The sequence below is a fragment of the Colletotrichum fioriniae genome, assembly GCF_027942845.1.
Source record: "Colletotrichum fioriniae strain IMI 355084 chromosome Unknown scaffold_11, whole genome shotgun sequence".
Lineage (NCBI taxonomy): Eukaryota > Fungi > Ascomycota > Sordariomycetes > Glomerellales > Glomerellaceae > Colletotrichum > Colletotrichum fioriniae.
Genome location: NW_027076847.1, coordinates 1,011,603 through 1,028,950, shown reverse-complemented (window position 1 = coordinate 1,028,950; position 17,348 = coordinate 1,011,603). Strand labels below are relative to the sequence as shown.

General features: G+C 50.1%; 6 protein-coding genes across 6 annotated transcripts; 5 read left to right on the top strand and 1 right to left on the bottom strand.

Annotated features, from left to right (window-relative positions):
- Window positions 1–1,561: 1,561 nt before the first annotated feature.
- On the top strand, window positions 1,562–2,535 carry N0V96_008911 (uncharacterized protein; the record flags this gene model as incomplete). The annotated part of the gene is made up of 2 exons (XM_053188850.2): window positions 1,562–1,700; window positions 1,757–2,535. 2 exons carry the CDS (start codon window positions 1,562–1,564, stop codon window positions 2,533–2,535), a joined length of 918 nt encoding a protein of 305 aa, XP_053053616.2.
- Window positions 2,536–2,833: 298 nt separating this feature from the next.
- On the top strand, window positions 2,834–3,842 carry N0V96_008910 (uncharacterized protein; the record flags this gene model as incomplete). Its single annotated transcript, XM_065758489.1, has 2 exons — window positions 2,834–3,087; window positions 3,359–3,842. 2 exons carry the CDS (start codon window positions 2,834–2,836, stop codon window positions 3,840–3,842), a joined length of 738 nt encoding a protein of 245 aa, XP_065612882.1.
- A 96-nt stretch (window positions 3,843–3,938) lies between these two features.
- Window positions 3,939–4,330, top strand: N0V96_008909 (uncharacterized protein; the record flags this gene model as incomplete). The annotated part of the gene is made up of 2 exons (XM_065758488.1): window positions 3,939–4,233; window positions 4,314–4,330. The coding sequence occupies 2 exons, from the start codon at window positions 3,939–3,941 to the stop codon at window positions 4,328–4,330; spliced, it is 312 nt and encodes a 103-aa protein (XP_065612881.1).
- A 3,086-nt stretch (window positions 4,331–7,416) lies between these two features.
- N0V96_008908 (uncharacterized protein) lies at window positions 7,417–9,128 on the top strand (the record flags this gene model as incomplete). Its single annotated transcript, XM_065758487.1, has 2 exons — window positions 7,417–7,425; window positions 7,509–9,128. 2 exons carry the CDS (start codon window positions 7,417–7,419, stop codon window positions 9,126–9,128), a joined length of 1,629 nt encoding a protein of 542 aa, XP_065612880.1.
- Window positions 9,129–12,188: 3,060 nt separating this feature from the next.
- Window positions 12,189–14,106, bottom strand: N0V96_008907 (uncharacterized protein; the record flags this gene model as incomplete). The annotated part of the gene is made up of 5 exons (XM_065758486.1): window positions 12,189–12,367; window positions 12,425–12,625; window positions 12,717–13,052; window positions 13,119–13,664; window positions 14,055–14,106. 5 exons carry the CDS (start codon window positions 14,104–14,106, stop codon window positions 12,189–12,191), a joined length of 1,314 nt encoding a protein of 437 aa, XP_065612879.1.
- Window positions 14,107–14,590: 484 nt separating this feature from the next.
- N0V96_008906 (uncharacterized protein) lies at window positions 14,591–15,704 on the top strand (the record flags this gene model as incomplete). Its single annotated transcript, XM_053188846.2, has 2 exons — window positions 14,591–15,192; window positions 15,266–15,704. 2 exons carry the CDS (start codon window positions 14,591–14,593, stop codon window positions 15,702–15,704), a joined length of 1,041 nt encoding a protein of 346 aa, XP_053053612.2.
- Between the last annotated feature and the right edge of the window lie 1,644 nt (window positions 15,705–17,348).

The following is a 17,348-nucleotide window of genomic DNA, read 5'->3' as shown; positions in this document are numbered from 1 at the left end:
TTCGTGGTTCCGATAGAAATTTGAAGACAGAATTGGCGTGATGGATCGGAACAGGATTCAGGATTGCGGTGTAATGCATTCACTGTCATAGATCCCGTGCAAAAATAGACACATTTCCTGTACGCGTACGTAACTCCGAATTTTTGTGTCGACCTCTCGTGCAACTCAAGCTCAAGCATCCATATCGGCCTAGTAAATCTTATAAAAAACGCACTGCTTGCCTACGTCGAATTTGAGTTGTTGTGGGCCTGGTGAAATTATCCACATGATCGTCCGTCCGAACCATCCGTAAGTGGACGAGAGGTCAGGTCAAGGTTACCTACCCGCCACGTGTGGCTAGTGTGCGTTGGTGCCTGGATTGGAAAGGGCTAAGATCAAACGTCCACGGGCCACGGGAGGGAAAGCTGTGATCGTAATCATTGATGATGGGACGGTGAATGCTATAATCTGACAGAGATGCACTTGAGGTACCCGGTAGATGGCAGATTCAGCCGTTAGATTGCTCGGTTCTGTCCAGCGAATGGAATGGAGCGCGGCCCATTCCAATAGTTGACGGCCGCTATTATCGGTCCGTTCCGTTCCCGGGGCTGTGGGTACGTACCTGGCAAGTGAATAACGTGATAATCTTCGACTCAACTCATATGCTTGTCTACCTAGGTATATCTTTACCATTATTATTGTAATCATTATTAACCATACTATTGACATCTCTTAGCTTCATCAATTGCTTCGTATTCTGTGAGTAATATACCTTGAATAGCCTAAGGTAGGTGGGGATTATGTAGGAAATGAGTACGATAGGAAAGATAAAACAATCCCCAGGGCAGAAGGCTATAGAACGTATGCTGGGACATTGCCTGACCTACTAATTCATTACCGACAGCCGCCTAAAGGTTCGAGATAATGTACGATACGAACCGCGGGATTTTCAGGCGTTTGAAACTAGTTGTGGAATCAAATGCTCGTCGCGATTCTGTGTCTAGGTACTTCGGCACTTCTGTTTAGGTATGGTCCAGTAATTACCCAAGGTACCTCAAGGTAAGCAGGCACAACTCCACCCGGCGCCGGGTGGGGGTGGGGACCGTCAGCGAACGGTCGGCCGCCGCCCAAAGTCATGCCGGGTTCCGAAAAGGAAAGTCCGAACAGAAAGGGACCTTGCCTTAGTGCCCCTAAGTAACCGTGAGGGATCCATCTGATTTGGATAGCCACGCCCCATCCCTATTCCTTTCAACCCTCCTTACATGTACCCAAGGTACTCTATATCTCTTATTACTTATTCATTGACCATATTTTCTCGCGTGGGAGCTAAGCAGGCAGAAAGCCCGGGATGGATAAGGTGCGATTGCTTACGAACTGGCTGCCTGTTGGAGGATGAACGCTCCTGCAGACTACAGGGACTAATTCCTTCGAAATAACAGGCCGAGAAACAAAATAACCGATTCGTCCGTTAGCCCTCTCCGTTCAGAGCCACCTCAACACCCAAGATAATACCGCCACCACCTCTCGCAGTATCAGCAGCCCCAGAAGGCACGCTTGTAGTCACAATGGAGCAGCCGCAACGATGAGAATCCTCTGTCTTCACGGCTACGGCACGTCCGGAGCCATCCTTCGATCGCAGCTCGACGCATTCATCCACAGGGCCGACGCCAGCTACGAGTTCGTCTTCCTCGATGGCGAGTACGAATGCCAAAGAGCCCATGGTAAATCACATTGTTTATTCTACATGTAACTCTATGCGGTGCTGATGTAATTCTAGGTATTGGCAAGTTCGCACAGCCCCCTTTCCGATGCTTCAATCAATCCTTTGGCCCCCACGCCATCCAATCGTCCCTTGACCACCTCCAAGACTTCATTGACGACGAGGGCCCCTTTGATGGTCTCTTGGGCTTCAGTCAGGGCGGCTCTTTGGCCCTCGCCTACCTGCTGCAGATGGCCGAAAACGTGATGGTCAACCCAGGAACCCCGCCCGCTTTCTCCTTCGCAGTCTTCCTCTCTACCATCGTCGCCTTCTCCCCGGACCCGGATTTCTGCTCTCACCTCATCACTGGCCTCACCCCTAGCGACCGCGACAACGTCCTCGCAGACTTCCCCCGCGGGGCCACCCACAATGACTACGCCTCCCTCACCGGGCCCAGAGAGCGCGCTATCTTCTTCAGCTCCCTCGGAAAGGTCCTGGAGACGTCCATCGTCGGCGGCTTCATCGCACCGGACACGCCTCTTGGCCTCGAAGCGCTGCTACAACCGGCGTCGGCAGCCACGAACAATGACACTGACCATCTCCCGCGCATCATGCATCCTGTCATTGCTTCGCCAGGCTGCAAGGTTCCTGTACCTACCGTCCATGTCGTCGGCGCCCTTGACGACCCGCTACTGGTTAGCATGTCGAAGCTGATGGAGGGGCTCTGCGTGGCCACGCTGACGCGATCGCTCGTGCACGACGGCGGCCACGATGTGCCGCGTAAACCGAGGGATGTGCAGGCGTTGTGGTCCGCCATCGAGTGGGCTAGACGAGAGGCGGCAAAACAGGTGTGGTAGTCTGCGTATTGGCAGCGGAAGTGCTGATGATGCTGGACTTCAGGTACGTCGGGTGGTTGAGTTCGGGTGGTTTTACTCTTGTAAAGTTGTCCTTGTAGTGCGGGGGCTAACGACAATGGATTCCCCCCGACTCGACTTGCGAATCGATACTCCGATTCTCGGTAGAAAACCCCCTAATTTGTATTTGAGCTTTGAGTAAGACTAGATAGATGAGGATTCAACCATGAACAGAGGTTTCTCCAATTCCTGATCTCTGTTCTAGCCCTAGCCTTTTCTTACACAATCTCTCAGCACCAAAATGGAAAAGACTGTCAGGACTACCCTGAGCGCAGCTCGTCCTTCGGACAACTGGTCTTCTCAGGGGGGGTGGTACCTCGTCTGCGCCTACTGCGCCTGGGAAACCATCGCTCTGACGCTCTCGACGCTCTACTCCTTTGCGCAGCCAGTCGTGCAGGAGAGGTACGGCGTGAGCAACGTCCAGACCGTCACGCTGGGCCAGTCCATGCAGATCATGGGCAATATGCTCGGTGTATCGCTGCTGAGCCCCCTCTCGTACGATTTAAAAAACAAATCCCCTGCATCGAGACTCTCACCTTGCTAACACGACGTGACGGCAGGGATGTCTTTGGTCGCAAGAGAGTGACGATATTTTCCATGCTGGCTTATTCCGCCCTCAATCTAGTCAGTAAACACTCACACACGTCCGTTGTTGAACCGTGTCATGGATGGAGGAGGGTCAATCGGACCCGGGACTAACCAGGAGAGTACAGGGCACAGCATATGCACCAAACCTACCCACCCTCATTCTGTGCATGTTCCTGAGCGGCGCCTCCTGTTCAACCTCCCTCTCCCTCGTTCCCGCCGTCTTCAGCGACCTGTACCTCGATAGAGACGATATTGGCCAGCCCATTGCGCTCTTTGTCATCGGTGCCAGCGTCGGGCCTACCCTCGGCGGTGTCGTCGCCACGGCTCTCATGGACGCCAGGGCTGACCTCAAGTGGTACTTTTTGGTCACTGTCTTCATTAGTGCCGCGTGCGCTGTTCCCATGTCGTTTGTGCCCGAGTCTCTCAATGCGGCCCGGGCTGGTGATGAAGGCAAGACCACCGGTCCAGTTCCGCAGTCTAAGCTTGACGCCGGTCCAACCTCGCGTGGGAGGTGGTATTTCCTGACAAGAGTTTGGTACCTTCTCGCTACAGAGCCCATCATCTGGATCACGGGCATCTACAACGGCCTCGCCAACGGTGTCTTTGTTCTCACTGTTGGAGGCTCGATCACAACCCTAACAGAGTTCAAGGGTCTTTCGTAAGCAAATACTTCTTATTGGGTTTCTTTATCTCGTCCCCGTCATCCATAGACTTGTCTGTCACATACGGAATCACTGACCTCGCGACGACTCAGTTTAATGGACGCCGCCATCTCCATCATCTTCATGGCTATCGGCGTGGTACTCGTATGGTTCGTCATGCCTACACAGACCCGCCTCTACAGGGAAGACAAAACACGACAACACGGCCGCGCCCTCCCGGAGTCGCGACTCTTGCTCGTCCAGGACGTGATCTGGATGTTCCCCGTCGCCCTAGCCTGGTCCGCTTTGACGGGCGGCGCCCCGTGGGGTAAATGGCACCAGGCCGTGACGGGCGGCGTCGTTGCGTTTACAGACTCGTTTCTGTACCAGTGTCTCTTGATTTACATTCTGGGTGAGTTGCAAATACATCACATGACACCACACCCATCCTTACTTTGAGACGCTGAGATGCTGATACGAGAATCTGAACAGACTTGTACCCTGGATAGGCCGCGTCCGCTACGGCGGCCTGGCTGATACCCTGTTTTCCTGTACAGGCTGCGGCTGTCCACTTTGGTGTCCCCATGTTCCAGACGCTCGGCCCTGAGTGGGCGTTTGGTCTGCTGGCTGTCTTTACGGCTGGGTTTGTGGTACCTGGGTTTTACGCGATTAAGAGGTACGGACCGGCGATGCGGGGGAGGTCCCCTGCGACCAAGAAGGGATTCCGTCTTTGACTTCTTGGCTGGTGCTTGGGTCTTGCAATGACTTTTATAACTTGCCGCCTGCCAACGCAGGATAATGGCTAAGGTAGGCAATGATGGAGATGTTAATGAAGGCCCCGGAGTATTCACGACAACGTATTTGATTCGTGCTCTGAAAATCTGCTGGTCGAGGCGTATATAACATTATTTGTGTTGATGGCTCATATTCAAAATGCAAAAGTCAATGCACGGGAAGCTGTCGGCAAGACATTCTCTAAACGGAGTACTTGGGGGGATGTCAGTGACATCAGTATGTAAAATGGACAATAAAGGGATGGCATGAGATCCCGAATCCACCGTGTAGTGAGGGACTTCGGTGAACTATAGGCCTAGTTCTATTGAATACGATGAGAAATTCACGCTCAACTCATCCATGCTTGTCCATGTTTTCCGAACTTCGCCATAACCTAATCGGGCAGAAAGCTGCTTTCTCGACCAATCAGAAGGTTTCAACGAAAAGCCACGACCCCATGGCACCCAAATACCACATTACATTTAGCCTTGCTTGACTCCAGAGAATGTTGCACTCAATCATGTAAACATGGCCAAACAAAAGCAAGAATAGGTTGATAACCTACTTTGAACACCAAAAATTGAACTTGCGGCCAGCAAGCTGACTATATTACAAGAACTGTAGGACACCTCCAGGATAATCACCCGAAGCCGACGCAATAAAAGTCCCCGAGCTGAAAATACGGACACAACATTAAAACATAAGCCCCTTCCGTGCCTGTCCAACGTCAGCAGCCCACTTTCCATATGTCATTGAGTCAACGCACGTTTTCTATCCAATGCGATCCTAGAAATGTCCGCCACCACGGAAATCAAGAGATGGGGTAAGGCGGACTTGGATGCGTTTCTCGGCAGCCTGCCCAAGGAAGTAGACACGTCGACGCAGTACCCCGGCTCGTGCCTCTGCGGCGGAGTCCGGTTCTACCTCGCGGGCGAGCCCCTCAAGAAGGTGTTTTGCTACTGCGATCATTGCCGCAAGAATTCGGGCGGGACTGGCCAGCAGGTGCGGACTTCCAACCTCACTCCCCTTAACCCCTAGCTCGCTACATGAACGATCAGTAAGGTAGCTAAATACAACCACGTCTGGCTGCAGTACATCATCTACCAGTCGGAGAATATGACGATCGACGATCCCAAGGGCTACAAAACTGTCTACACCATCCCGGGAGATACGGTAACGCTGTTCCCCAAGGAAAAGTACTTTTGCAGCCAGTGCGCGTGCACACTCATTGTGATGCCGCTCATGTTGGAGCGGAAGCTTGCCTTCGTTCCGACAGGTCTGATGAATCATGGGTAATTAAATGTTTCACAACAGTGTTCCTTTTTCTGTTTGGCTTTAGGCACCGAGAGCTTTTTACTGACTAGTTGATTGAATAGCCTGGACTACTTCAAGCCTGACTTTGAGTATTTTGCGGATAAGCGTCCGGCGTTTTTGGCCCCGATTCCTGGCGCTGGATCATACAAGGTGCAGGCGGGGGAGCATGTGCCATTGGAGGATACGTCGGTGCCGTCATCCGAGTAGAGGTCGACTGTTGATACTGTAGTGGCAAAGACATCTAGTCTCCTCCGGAAGCCGTTGCTCGATACATGGGTTACCTGCGGCTTGCATTAGCGTCAAGTGGAACAGGTCCCCAGGCGGACATGCACGGAGCGCAATAGAGTCACATCGCATAGGCATTCGCACCACGCGAGCATCTCTGTCTCTGTTTGGGTTTCCATGATAGGTGTGTGGAACTACAAGAACCCCCACCTGAGATATATTGTGTGGATGAAAGCTGTCTAACCGGCAACAGAAGTAAAACTTGTTTCACAAATCCCTTTTGGTGTACCGAAATGCCAATCATTGACCATTACGTGGACTGCAATGCAGTAAGACGGTTGTAAGTATTAGTAGAGGGCGCATTTCGGGAACCAGACTTTACCAGTCACTCGCTATTAGTACATACCACAATATGCCATGCAGGACAGCTGTCAAAAGCCACCCGGCGGAAGAGGGATTATCTCTCTATACGGTTCTCCCTGCATTGCCAAGGCAATAAATGCAAGCCCGGTCTTAGATAGCGCAGATACAGCTGTAATTCATCATCTCCTAATTCTAGTAAGCCCATTTGCGATCCACTTATCATTGGCCCGATCGTCGAGAATATGCTATTAAGAAACAATAGTCGCATGCATTCCAAGGAAGCACAATGCCGATGGGTACCCTATGGCTCTGATCCACCAGTGATTGTTAAACTTGTATAAGTTTGGACATATTGGTGGGCTACATTTTGGTGATCTGCGCCTTAACTGTGTTAGGACTCTCCTGCAGAATGCATGGACCTTCGCTCAACACATTTTCCCGCTGTGTTGTCGCGTAGGATACCTGGCGTCTATGCATAGGCACAGAACAAATGTCTGCATATGACCTATTACCTTAATGAGGGGGCCTGGTCTGCCAAGAGAGGGGTACTCACACTCACAAGGCAGAACGAGCAATTCGCATCCGTCAAACAGAAGTTGACGCTGATCTGATCCATTCTAGAGGCTTCCGCACCCTGACCATTTCTGTTCAGAAACATCTCTTTTTCTCGCTGAGTTGCCTCTTGGGCGTGAACGATAAACTTCTGTCATACATGGCCTCATGAGCCATTCAATCTCGTATCCGGACAGCAGTATGTAAGGGCAAAAACACCACCACTCGCCTTTCAGCTGTTTAATTGACTCTTATTTGGCCTCTGCAAACCGACGCCTTGTCAAGACCCAGATCTGGGCTTCCAAGTGGATCTCACTAAGTCTCCGCATCTGCTATCACGATTTCACCATGGGCTATTACGACTCCGATGCAGATAGTAAGTGAACTTCTGGGCCGCAATGCTACGAGTTCCTCCTGACAATTTCAGCTTCGGATACGTCCAGGCTCCCTTCATCGAAGAAGCGTCGCGGCAAATCCAAACGCATTATGATTGACGAGGACGTCAAACCCGACATGGATTCTCAACTGCAAGATGACCCCCAGCCGGGTTCTTTACCGCACACGGTAGTTATACCGTGCCATCATATCCGGTTGGGTGATTTTCTCATGCTAAAGGGCACTCCCTGTCAAATCATCAAGATTTCTACCTCCGCCGTCACTGGCCAGTATCGTTATCTTGGTGTTAGCCTTTTCACCAAGAAGCTTCACGAGGAGACCTCCACAATCTACGAGGCGGGCCCAAACGCCGCTGTACAGACCATGATGGGCCCGATTTTCACGCAATACCGCGTTTTGGATTTGAAAGATGGTCACGTGGTCGCAATGACAGAGGCGGGTGATATTAAACGAAATATACCCGTCATCGATCAATCGAATCTCTGGTCCCGCTTGACTAGCGTTTTTGAATCTGGCAGAGGATCTGTTCGAGTCCTTATCCTTAACGATGGCGGACGCGAATTAGTCGTGGATGTGAAGGTCATTCACGGATCGAGGCCGGATACAGATAAAGCTAGAGTTGATGAACGTCCAATATTACCTAAGCTCGCCTTCGACGGCCAATTGGCCAGGATGGTGGCTGCTCTCGAGGATGGGGCAGACATCAACGATCCCGACGAGAACGGCAAAACAGCGATATTCCATGCTATCGAACAGCGTCATCGAAGGCTTATTGGAGAGCTCATTGACAGGGATATTAACCTCGATATGACAGACAACACTGGTAAGACGGTGTTAGACTACGCCGTGGGAATTGCTAAAAACAATTCGATATTCGAATGGGTGCCCGAGAGATTGATGACAAAAGGAGCATCACTAACGAACGGCAAGGATCCTCAGACATGGAATCTTCTCATCTCCGCTGCAAAAGGAGACTCGGAACAGGTGCAGGATATTCTGGACAGTTTCGATACCAGTGGTACCAAATCTAAGGTCGATGACACAGATCGTCTCGGATACACCGCTCTCCATGAGGCTGCTTACTTCGGCCAGTACGAAGTAGCAAAGAAACTCCTACTTTTCGGAGCACGCACTGAGCTTAGGGCTTTTCTTGGGGGAGACACAGTCCTCCATGCTGTGGTAGAAAGGCGCGCGCATCGCTCTTTCTTAGGAGAGGGTCGGAACAATTCTGCACCTCTGCACAAGGATCACCCCAAAGTTTTTGAGCTTTTATTGAACCACGGCGCTGATGTCAGCTACAGAAGACCATCCGACATGAAAACAGTACAAGAACTGGTCTTTGAGAAGCTCAAGGCGGAAGGATTGAGCTTGGTCGAGCAGTCCACTCTACAGCAAATACTCATCATTCTCAAAGGTCATTCACTCCAATCTGTCGGCTTGAGAGAGCAAAACACGATCCAGTCGGCTACAATCTTCGCGGAACACGATTCCTTGAAACATTTTCGTTCATTGAGCGTTCAGTGCCATCCATTCGGCTCGAGCGAAGATTCAGAGAAGATACCCATTGATGCTTTCCTCCAAAGGCCAAGCCCTATCCCACAGGACAAGGAGTGGATGTGGATACATTTGCCCAAGAATAATGTACAGTGTCAAAGCCGTTCATTTTTTGAAGAAATAGATTGACACAAGCTGACTCGTAATAGAAAGTCTGGGTCAAGGTCAGATTGCGGTTTCTATCTTTCTCCCTTGAAATTACATATGTGACAATTAGCACTAAAGGCTCCGCGGTATTAGGAAGTGATGAACGTCATGAGGAGTCAAAAGACCCATGCCTCTGAGATGTACCTGGCCGGAAGTAACGCGTTCCTTGAGGAAGCGTACGATGAAATACGATGTGGCCCACATCACCCGGGCTTGCGTCGGCCATCTTTTGCACCATTTCACGAATCATATGACACCATCTTCTCTCTAGTGGTAAACATTGATCTCTCAACCGTAATGCTTCCGGAATTATGACTGAATTTCAATTTTACCTCCAGATCCCATATTTCGATTCAGAAAGTCTTCAATGCCTGAAGGCGAACGGCTGTGGCAACGAAGTCTGCAAAACCTCGCGTTCAGACGAGCTTGTTTTGAAGAACATATACAACGCCGACCTTGGTTCGGCAAAGAACTGGCATGAGGCGTCTACATTGGATCAATCATACTATGTTTCACTCGAAGACCGCGACTCATCTCTCCGTAACATCGATCAGGTTGTTTTCAAGAACAGACAAGAAATTCAGAAAGATAACATCTTGATGGTCAAACAGATGTGGATCTGGAAGATGGACTACGGTTAGTTGAGCTTTTCTGTTCCAATCGGAAGTGAATCAGATACTGACAGCATGTCTGTGTCATTTGACTGAAGATACCCTCATCACCGCATACCCTGACCGTCGACGGGATCACGATGAAGCAACCAGAGAACAGAATTTCTCGAGCTACCTGGATCAGACAATGCGAAATAGGCCTCCTCGGACCATTGACTTGATGGCACTTCAAATGCTGCGGTGCGCTATTGAATTCGTTGATGCACCCACAAACTCTGGATTGACGGAAAATGTACTGGACATTTTCCAACGAAGCATTACTTTACAGGTAGGCCTAGGCTGTAGCGTTTAATGTACTAAGCAATCAGAATTACGTGAAATTGACTTACACTGGCAGACCGAGATTGAGGCAAAGTCTTACGCAAACTTCCAACGCTGGCATAAGGACCCAAGCGACAGCAAAAGCGGCGAACACCACATCAACACCCTTTGTGATATATCCGGAGAAGTAGACGCACTTCTTGAGATCAAAGACATTGAGAACGAGTTGAAGATGATACAAAAGGTTTTCATTCATCAAAATCGGGTTGTTGATCGGTATCTGCGCAAAGAGGGGCTCTCTTCCCATGAAAAAGACATTCTCACGAGTCTGCAAACAGACCTAGCTGGCCGAAGATCTAGAGTCAAAGAGCTTCTCAAAGATGCCGAATCTGTGGAGATTTCAGTGCGTATACCCTGTTGCTGCTTGTGCTTCGAAGGCTTCATTACTGACAGAAATGTTCGATAGTTCAATAATCTCCTTGACATGAAGCAGAAACAGGGAAACTTGAGCATGGTCAGAGACACACGCAGACGAGCTCTGGACAGCGAGTGGCAAACCAAACTCCTTTTCGTCTTCACCATTGTGACAGTCATCTTCGTGAGTCTAAGATGGGTTGAGTACTTACCTATGCTGATCATTTCAGACGCCAATCTCGTTCGTCTGTGGCTTTCTCGCGGTGCCGAGTCTAGACTTTTCTCATGACGAAGGCGGCGACGTTGCATGGACATGGTGGCAAGTTTTTGCGGCATCCTGTACGGCTTCCGATTCCTGAACTATGTTTGTGGATGGTGTACTAACCTATTCTGTTGCAGTGGTAACGGAGTCAATTACAGTGGTTCCCCTAGCCGCGTATTGGTGGTTCCAGGCTGCGAAGAACGGGAGACCTGCACGCCCGGCGGGCAGGGCGGAACGAAACGGCGGTAATGCCCAATCAATAACAAATCCTCGTGAGAAAACAACTCAGACAAGACGATTCCAAAAGGTAAAGGGCAATGAGGACATTGTTTGAGAACGCGGTGGTATGGTTGGAGAATCTAATCAAGTTGAGAGACCTGCGCAATAGGGGGTGACGTACTGTGCGAGGTGTAGATATGACTTCTGCAGTTCGATTTTCGTTGGTAGCGTTTATATTCAGTTGTTTCCTACAGATTGAAATGTTCTTATTCCATGGACATGAAACTATGCTTAACACGGGAATGTACATACTTAGTGCTAGACTGTGGACGCTGACCCTCCAGCGCAACCATCGTAGTGTAGCCAGTCTGCCCTAGTCTCCTGCCTGTCCTCAAAAGCTGCCCCACAAAAGCCCTCAATCATGATCACCTCGCCACAATGACTTCAGCAGAAACTTCATCCGCGCTAGAAGTCTCGGTTAAAGCGATGCATGTGTTACGACCGATGCAGTTGGTCCCTGTAGGCTCGTAGCTATATAGTGCAGAACAGGGGATAATGGTATCATGACCGAAGCTTTTGCTTTGTGCCACAGTTGGTTGCCCTGACCCGCTCGTGACAGGATGGATGAATGAATAGATGGATGGATGGATGAATAGTTGGTTAGTTGGGTCAGGGAGGATGGACTGTAACATAATAATACAAGCCACCAATGCAGCGTACACTGTCCAACTGTTGTCTGTCAACATGTTCCTGGTAATAGACTCCAAGTCGCCATAGCCCATGAGTTGAGATCCTGTATCAACTCATCCTACTCACCTTGCTCGCGCTCTTCATACCACCTTAAGGCGGCGGGTGAATTGACCGCACCTGAGCGACATAGTGGCGGGGGAAACGTTGTACTATATCAGATTTCTTGACCTGTCATTCCTGTCAATTTGATGGCATCTTAAGGTGTTCGCATTTCTTTGTTGCCGAGCTTATGTTGCACGTTAATGACTATTAACAACGAGCAGTGCCAATATTCATCAGTGCGGACACCTTGATAGAAAATTTTGAAGGTGGTTATACAGTCGCGATTGATCAAGATCATAACAAGTTGGCCGCGGAGATCTGTGAGGAATCTCATAATCGCTCCCCTATCTACGACGATGAAGACAAATCTAGATGCAGCCATTTTTGAGGGTGCGTGTACAATTGAACCTTGTACAATTAAATCTACGCACTGATCCCAACCACCATAACCCTGACGCCTTGCGTCCCCTCCTTCGGGATAGGCACGAAGTAATCGGCCGCCATGTCAACAGCGTCCCTGCCAGTCTCGTAGAGCTCGATCTCCAGCCTCCGAAATACCGTTGCCAGCCCGATATATAGCTCCGCCATGGCGAAGTTCATCCCTAAGCACATGCGTGGCCCCTTGCCAAAGGGCACCAGATACCGCGACAATGGCTTACCGGACGCCGTCTTTTGGTTATCCAACCACCTCTCGGGGCGAAAAACGTCGGGTTCGGGAAACATCTCGGCATCACGGTGTTGTATATACGAGGTCATGCTGAAAGGCACATTGCGTGGTATCACGTATGACCCGTAGGTGATGGGGCCGTCAGGGCTGAGGCGGGAGAGGCGCTGAGTAATGCCGAACGCGAGTCGCAACGCTACAGAAACACGAAGACTCAGCTTTTGAACTCCGCATCAAGGCTTATCAAGAAGCAGTGCCACGCTTCAGGGGAATCTGTAAATACTCACATTCCTGAACGACTGCGTTAAGAAAAGGAAGGCTCTCCAGTTCATGGAGGGGCGGCATGGCCTCATTGGCGTGAGGGATTCGAGTCTTCAATTCTTCGCGCAGTCTCTTCAAGACATTAGGATTGTCGAGTATATGAAACGTCGCGAGCGCCAATGTCGTCTTGGTCGTGTCAATGCCCGCGCCTGTGATACTAGCCGCTTCGTGCTTCAGGCGTTCAACAGACAGCTCCTCAGGCGGCAGATTCGACTGCAGGAGTTCGTGGAACACCGTACGATGCTGGACACCTTTGTTCGAAGTGTTCTGGCCTGAAATGACTTTAATGATTTGGTCTTTAACTTCCTGGCGTTGAGAGCTCACTGGTCAGAGAGATTGAATCATAATACACCCAAATGACACCGTACTTTCATTGTGAAACCGGAAGACGGGGACCATCAACGGGTTCAAAATTCGTGTGACTGACTCCGGGAGCGTTTGGAGCAGCGTCAGGAGCCAGGGAAAATGGCCTGCCATGTGGAGAGACATGGCCAGCTTCCTAATTGAGGTTGTGAACGGCGTGACAAAATCAGGATAGTCTATGAAATTGTACGAGATGGCAAACGTGTAGTAATTGATTGCATCCGACACGAAAGCCGCGTACGCCTCGTTCATATTGACGGGCTTCACTTTATCGCTATACTCGGTCGCCAAACGGTCTACCATCTTGTCAGCCATGGACTGCATCTGCGGGCTGAAGCCCGCCACCTTTTGCTTCGCAAAGAAGGGCGAGATAGCGGACCGGCGGAGGTGGTGGTGGGCATGGTCGATGGTGTCAAAAGAGGATAAAGGCAGCCCGAACCGGTATCGGAGCTTCTCGATCTTGCTGTACCGGGTTTTGTTGTTGAAGAGGACCTCGTAAAAGTCGGGGTCGGCGATGTCAACTTCCCAAGGCGTGATTCGGATGATTGGACCTGCTCGGAGAGTCAGTTTCTCGAGTCTCAATCTGCCTTTCTCCCGTGAACAAAATGGACTACCGTATTGTCGATGCCATTCTTCGATCTGGAATGTGAATTGCCCTCCTTTGAACACGTCTAAGTACGTCTCGTACCAGCCGGTTGCTGCAGTCAGCCTGGACCCCGGGATACTCGCAATCGGGCTGAAATAAAGTCGATATATGACAAGGCTAATTCCGTAACCTAAATAACCTAGCACTAGGGAGAGGATGATAGATTGAGGGCTGAGGATACCATTCGCATTAGTGTTTTCGGCATCTATTGTGCAATGTTAAAGGGGATTTCCCTCAATCTGGTTGATGTCGTAGTCCAGTCGAAGGGGCTTTGGCCGAAAACACGCTATCCAACATTTGGACACGATGAAGTGATTTCTGGTGTAGTACCTAATGTTCTTCTGCATGATATTGTTTATCTTGGTGACCATGGACCGGGGACTTTCCGTGAAGCTGACATGTCGGGCATTTCTGAGATGCAACATCGGGCCAGTCAGCGATGGGAATTTCTAGATGTACACTAAGTACATCGGAATCTTTGTCAACGTCCGCTTCAATTTGCGATCGTTTTGAATTCGAACCAGCAAGAAAAGGGGCACAAGGCGCCTTCAGTCGAAGATTCAGCCAGAACGTACAGAGCTATCGCACCTTTCGACCAATTCCCAACACCAGCCTTTTTTTGTTGCCCTTCACAGCCCTCCAGTCAGAATGACGAATATCCAGTGGTACCTCCATCCCTGGTCACTCTTGGTCTACCAAACTAGTCTGATCGTCTTCGCCGTGGGCTTCACGCGTCGGGGATCGTTGATTCGACTCGCCCTATGGCCACTCGCTCTGTTGACGGTGTTTCGTTTTGTCGCCACAGCTCATGTCCTAAACAATGGCTTTCACATGAGCTTTGGTGCCTCAGACGCCTGGCTGACCTTTCTTCAATACTGGGATGTCGCACTTCTGAGCAACTGGGACTTTGAATACGGCGGCCCACAGCCCAAGGCCACGGAAAAGAGGGAAACAAAGCCATGGCGTGAGCGAGCGACTTTTTGGAACCGCTTAGGCTTCGGAGTCTACGCCGCCTCTTCGTACCGCTGCAGCGGGACCCCCTTTGAGGTGCCGAATCTCGGACCTTTTGACAAGAAGGACCCCAAATACGTGCCGTCGAAGGCCAAGTACATCCGCAACGCCGCGATCAGGGTGGTGGTTGTCTATCTGATCCTGGATGCCATGACTTCGTTCAATGATCCGGCAGCCATGCAGTCCGTCTTCGCTGATGAAAAGATTCCACTGCTGCGGCGGCTGTCGCAGCTGACACTAGAGGAAGCTATCATGCGGACCTTTACCTCGTTCTCGTTCTGGCTCGTGAACTACCTGGTTCTTATCCTCTTCTTCGACATCCCGGGCATCATCTGTGTCGCAACCGGCCTGTCTGGCGTCGAGTGGTGGCGACCGCCGTTCAACTCCATCTTTGAGGCCTTCACACTGCGCCGTTACTGGGGGTAAGTTGCTTTCCCCCGCTCCAAATTGGCATCATGTCCCTTCCGAGAGAAGTATCACTAATATTAGCCTCAGTGTCTTCTGGCATCAGTCCGTTCGAAAGCGCATCAACTCTCCAGCCAACTGGATTGCCAAAGACGTCCTTCGCTTGCCGCGGGGAACCCTCCTCGCACGCTACGCTGTCGTCATCCTTACCTTCACCATGTCTACCTTCCAGCATGCCACGGGTGACATAGCCTCGGGTATTCCAATCTCTCGCACCGGGTCACCTTGGTTCTTCCTCGTACAGGTTCTCGGCTTCGTCCTCGAGGACGTCTTCCAGTACGTTTGGAAGCAGGTGGCGCCGGCTTCGGCTCGCGACACGTGGTTCACCAAGGTGTTTGGTTACGTCTGGGTTTTTGCGTGGATGTTTTGGTGTACGCCATTCTACGCATATCCAGTTTCGGCAAATAATCGGGGAGAGCAGGACGCGATTCTTCCTTTCAGCGTTCTGACGGCCGTTTCAGGCCAGTAGACTGAGCCTTGGGGTCGAAGAGACACGAAGCTTCCATCATGAGCTTTGATAAGCGGGCCATGTGCCAAAGAAGAGATGTGAATATGAGCATTACCTTCAGATCTCCTCAACCCCTGGTCCTTTCTTGTTCTCCTCGAACGTTACATTTGTGCTTAGCAGCAGGGTGTGGGAAGCATGGCGACAAAATCATCCGTATTGAGGCCGATTCTCGGAAATAGTGTAGGATGGATTGGTTCGAATGCATGTTTTGAATTTCGTTCATGTTTATAGTCATGAGCTAGAGAGATGGAGTTATCATGTTGTCAAGTGCAGTAAGAAAGCTATTCAATCGACTGTAAGTAACAACAAGATCAATACATACCGGCCCTGTCAATGACAAGCAGTCTAAGAAGAAAGATTCCAGAGTCGATGGGCTGGACCTTTATAGCTTGATTGCCGGCGCTCGTTTGGAAAATGTGGTGACGTCGCCGGTTATGTAACTTTGCTAATCTGTATGATTACGAAAAGGGGACTTGATCGGAACAAGACTCCGATGATTGCATCTAGAAACACCTTGACACAGATGATACAACATAACATTGAGATGATGATCGGAAGATCTCCTGATTAACCTCATTGCGTAGTATACAACTACTGCAAGTCTACTTTATTCCTTGAGATAGCTGGATGTGAAACCAGACACAAAGCCATCACAGTTTTTTTAAGTCTTTGCCAAGTGCTTGATACCACCTTAGCTCATGTTTCATGTTCCTGATGAATCCCTTGTCAACTTATGCGTACTACATGAAGATGGCGATGACCATATCTAACATAGCGCACTGGAGGAATCATTGAGAAAGAAAGTATCCCACTAATTGCTTGCTGACGACAGTTCATTCGACTCCACAATCTCTCGGAGTCTGCGCTGTTTCGAAATGATTTATGGGTACTTGTATAGATGAATGGTAAGAATGACTAGATCAGTATGTAATTCGTTATCATCCCTTACGAAAGTCAAGTACATATAGCCATGTTACAGCTATGAAGAAGTTGATGGATTAACCTACGCAAAGCTTTGCAACTCGATGCCGTAACGGTGAATGCCGAACGAAAAAGACGAGCAGGGGAAGTTATACGCCCAGAAATTAGCCCTTGACTGTTATTCCACGTCAAAGCAATTTGATTGACGAGTTTCGATTCTGGTAAATTCTCGGACCAAACATTCCTTCCTGCTGGTCGGGGGTTTCTTTGGCGCTCGCTCTTAGTGTCTCGGGGGGTTTCACTTTTCCAAAAAAAAAAAGCCGCCTGTAAGCATAACGTATGTGTACGACCGACACTTTCAGGATTGGTAAGCTTCTCAGCCACAATATGGAAATGTTTTGCTTTGCCCAAGTACGGTACCCAGGTACATGAACTTGATTTCTGCGATCCAAAAGCCCTCAGAACGCGGGACTAATAGAACACTTCCTCCGCACCTTGGCCGAGGATCCTTTCATCGTTGATTTTAGACTGGATAGACCGCAAGACCTGATTCTACTCGCGCGGCTTGTATACTCCCCTTGAGACACACGCACTCTCTACGTTGTATCCCAGCGCAAGTGAAAGCCACGACGCAGACCTTTACAAGATCCGCAGATGGCGCAGAACAACATCGTAGCCAGGGTT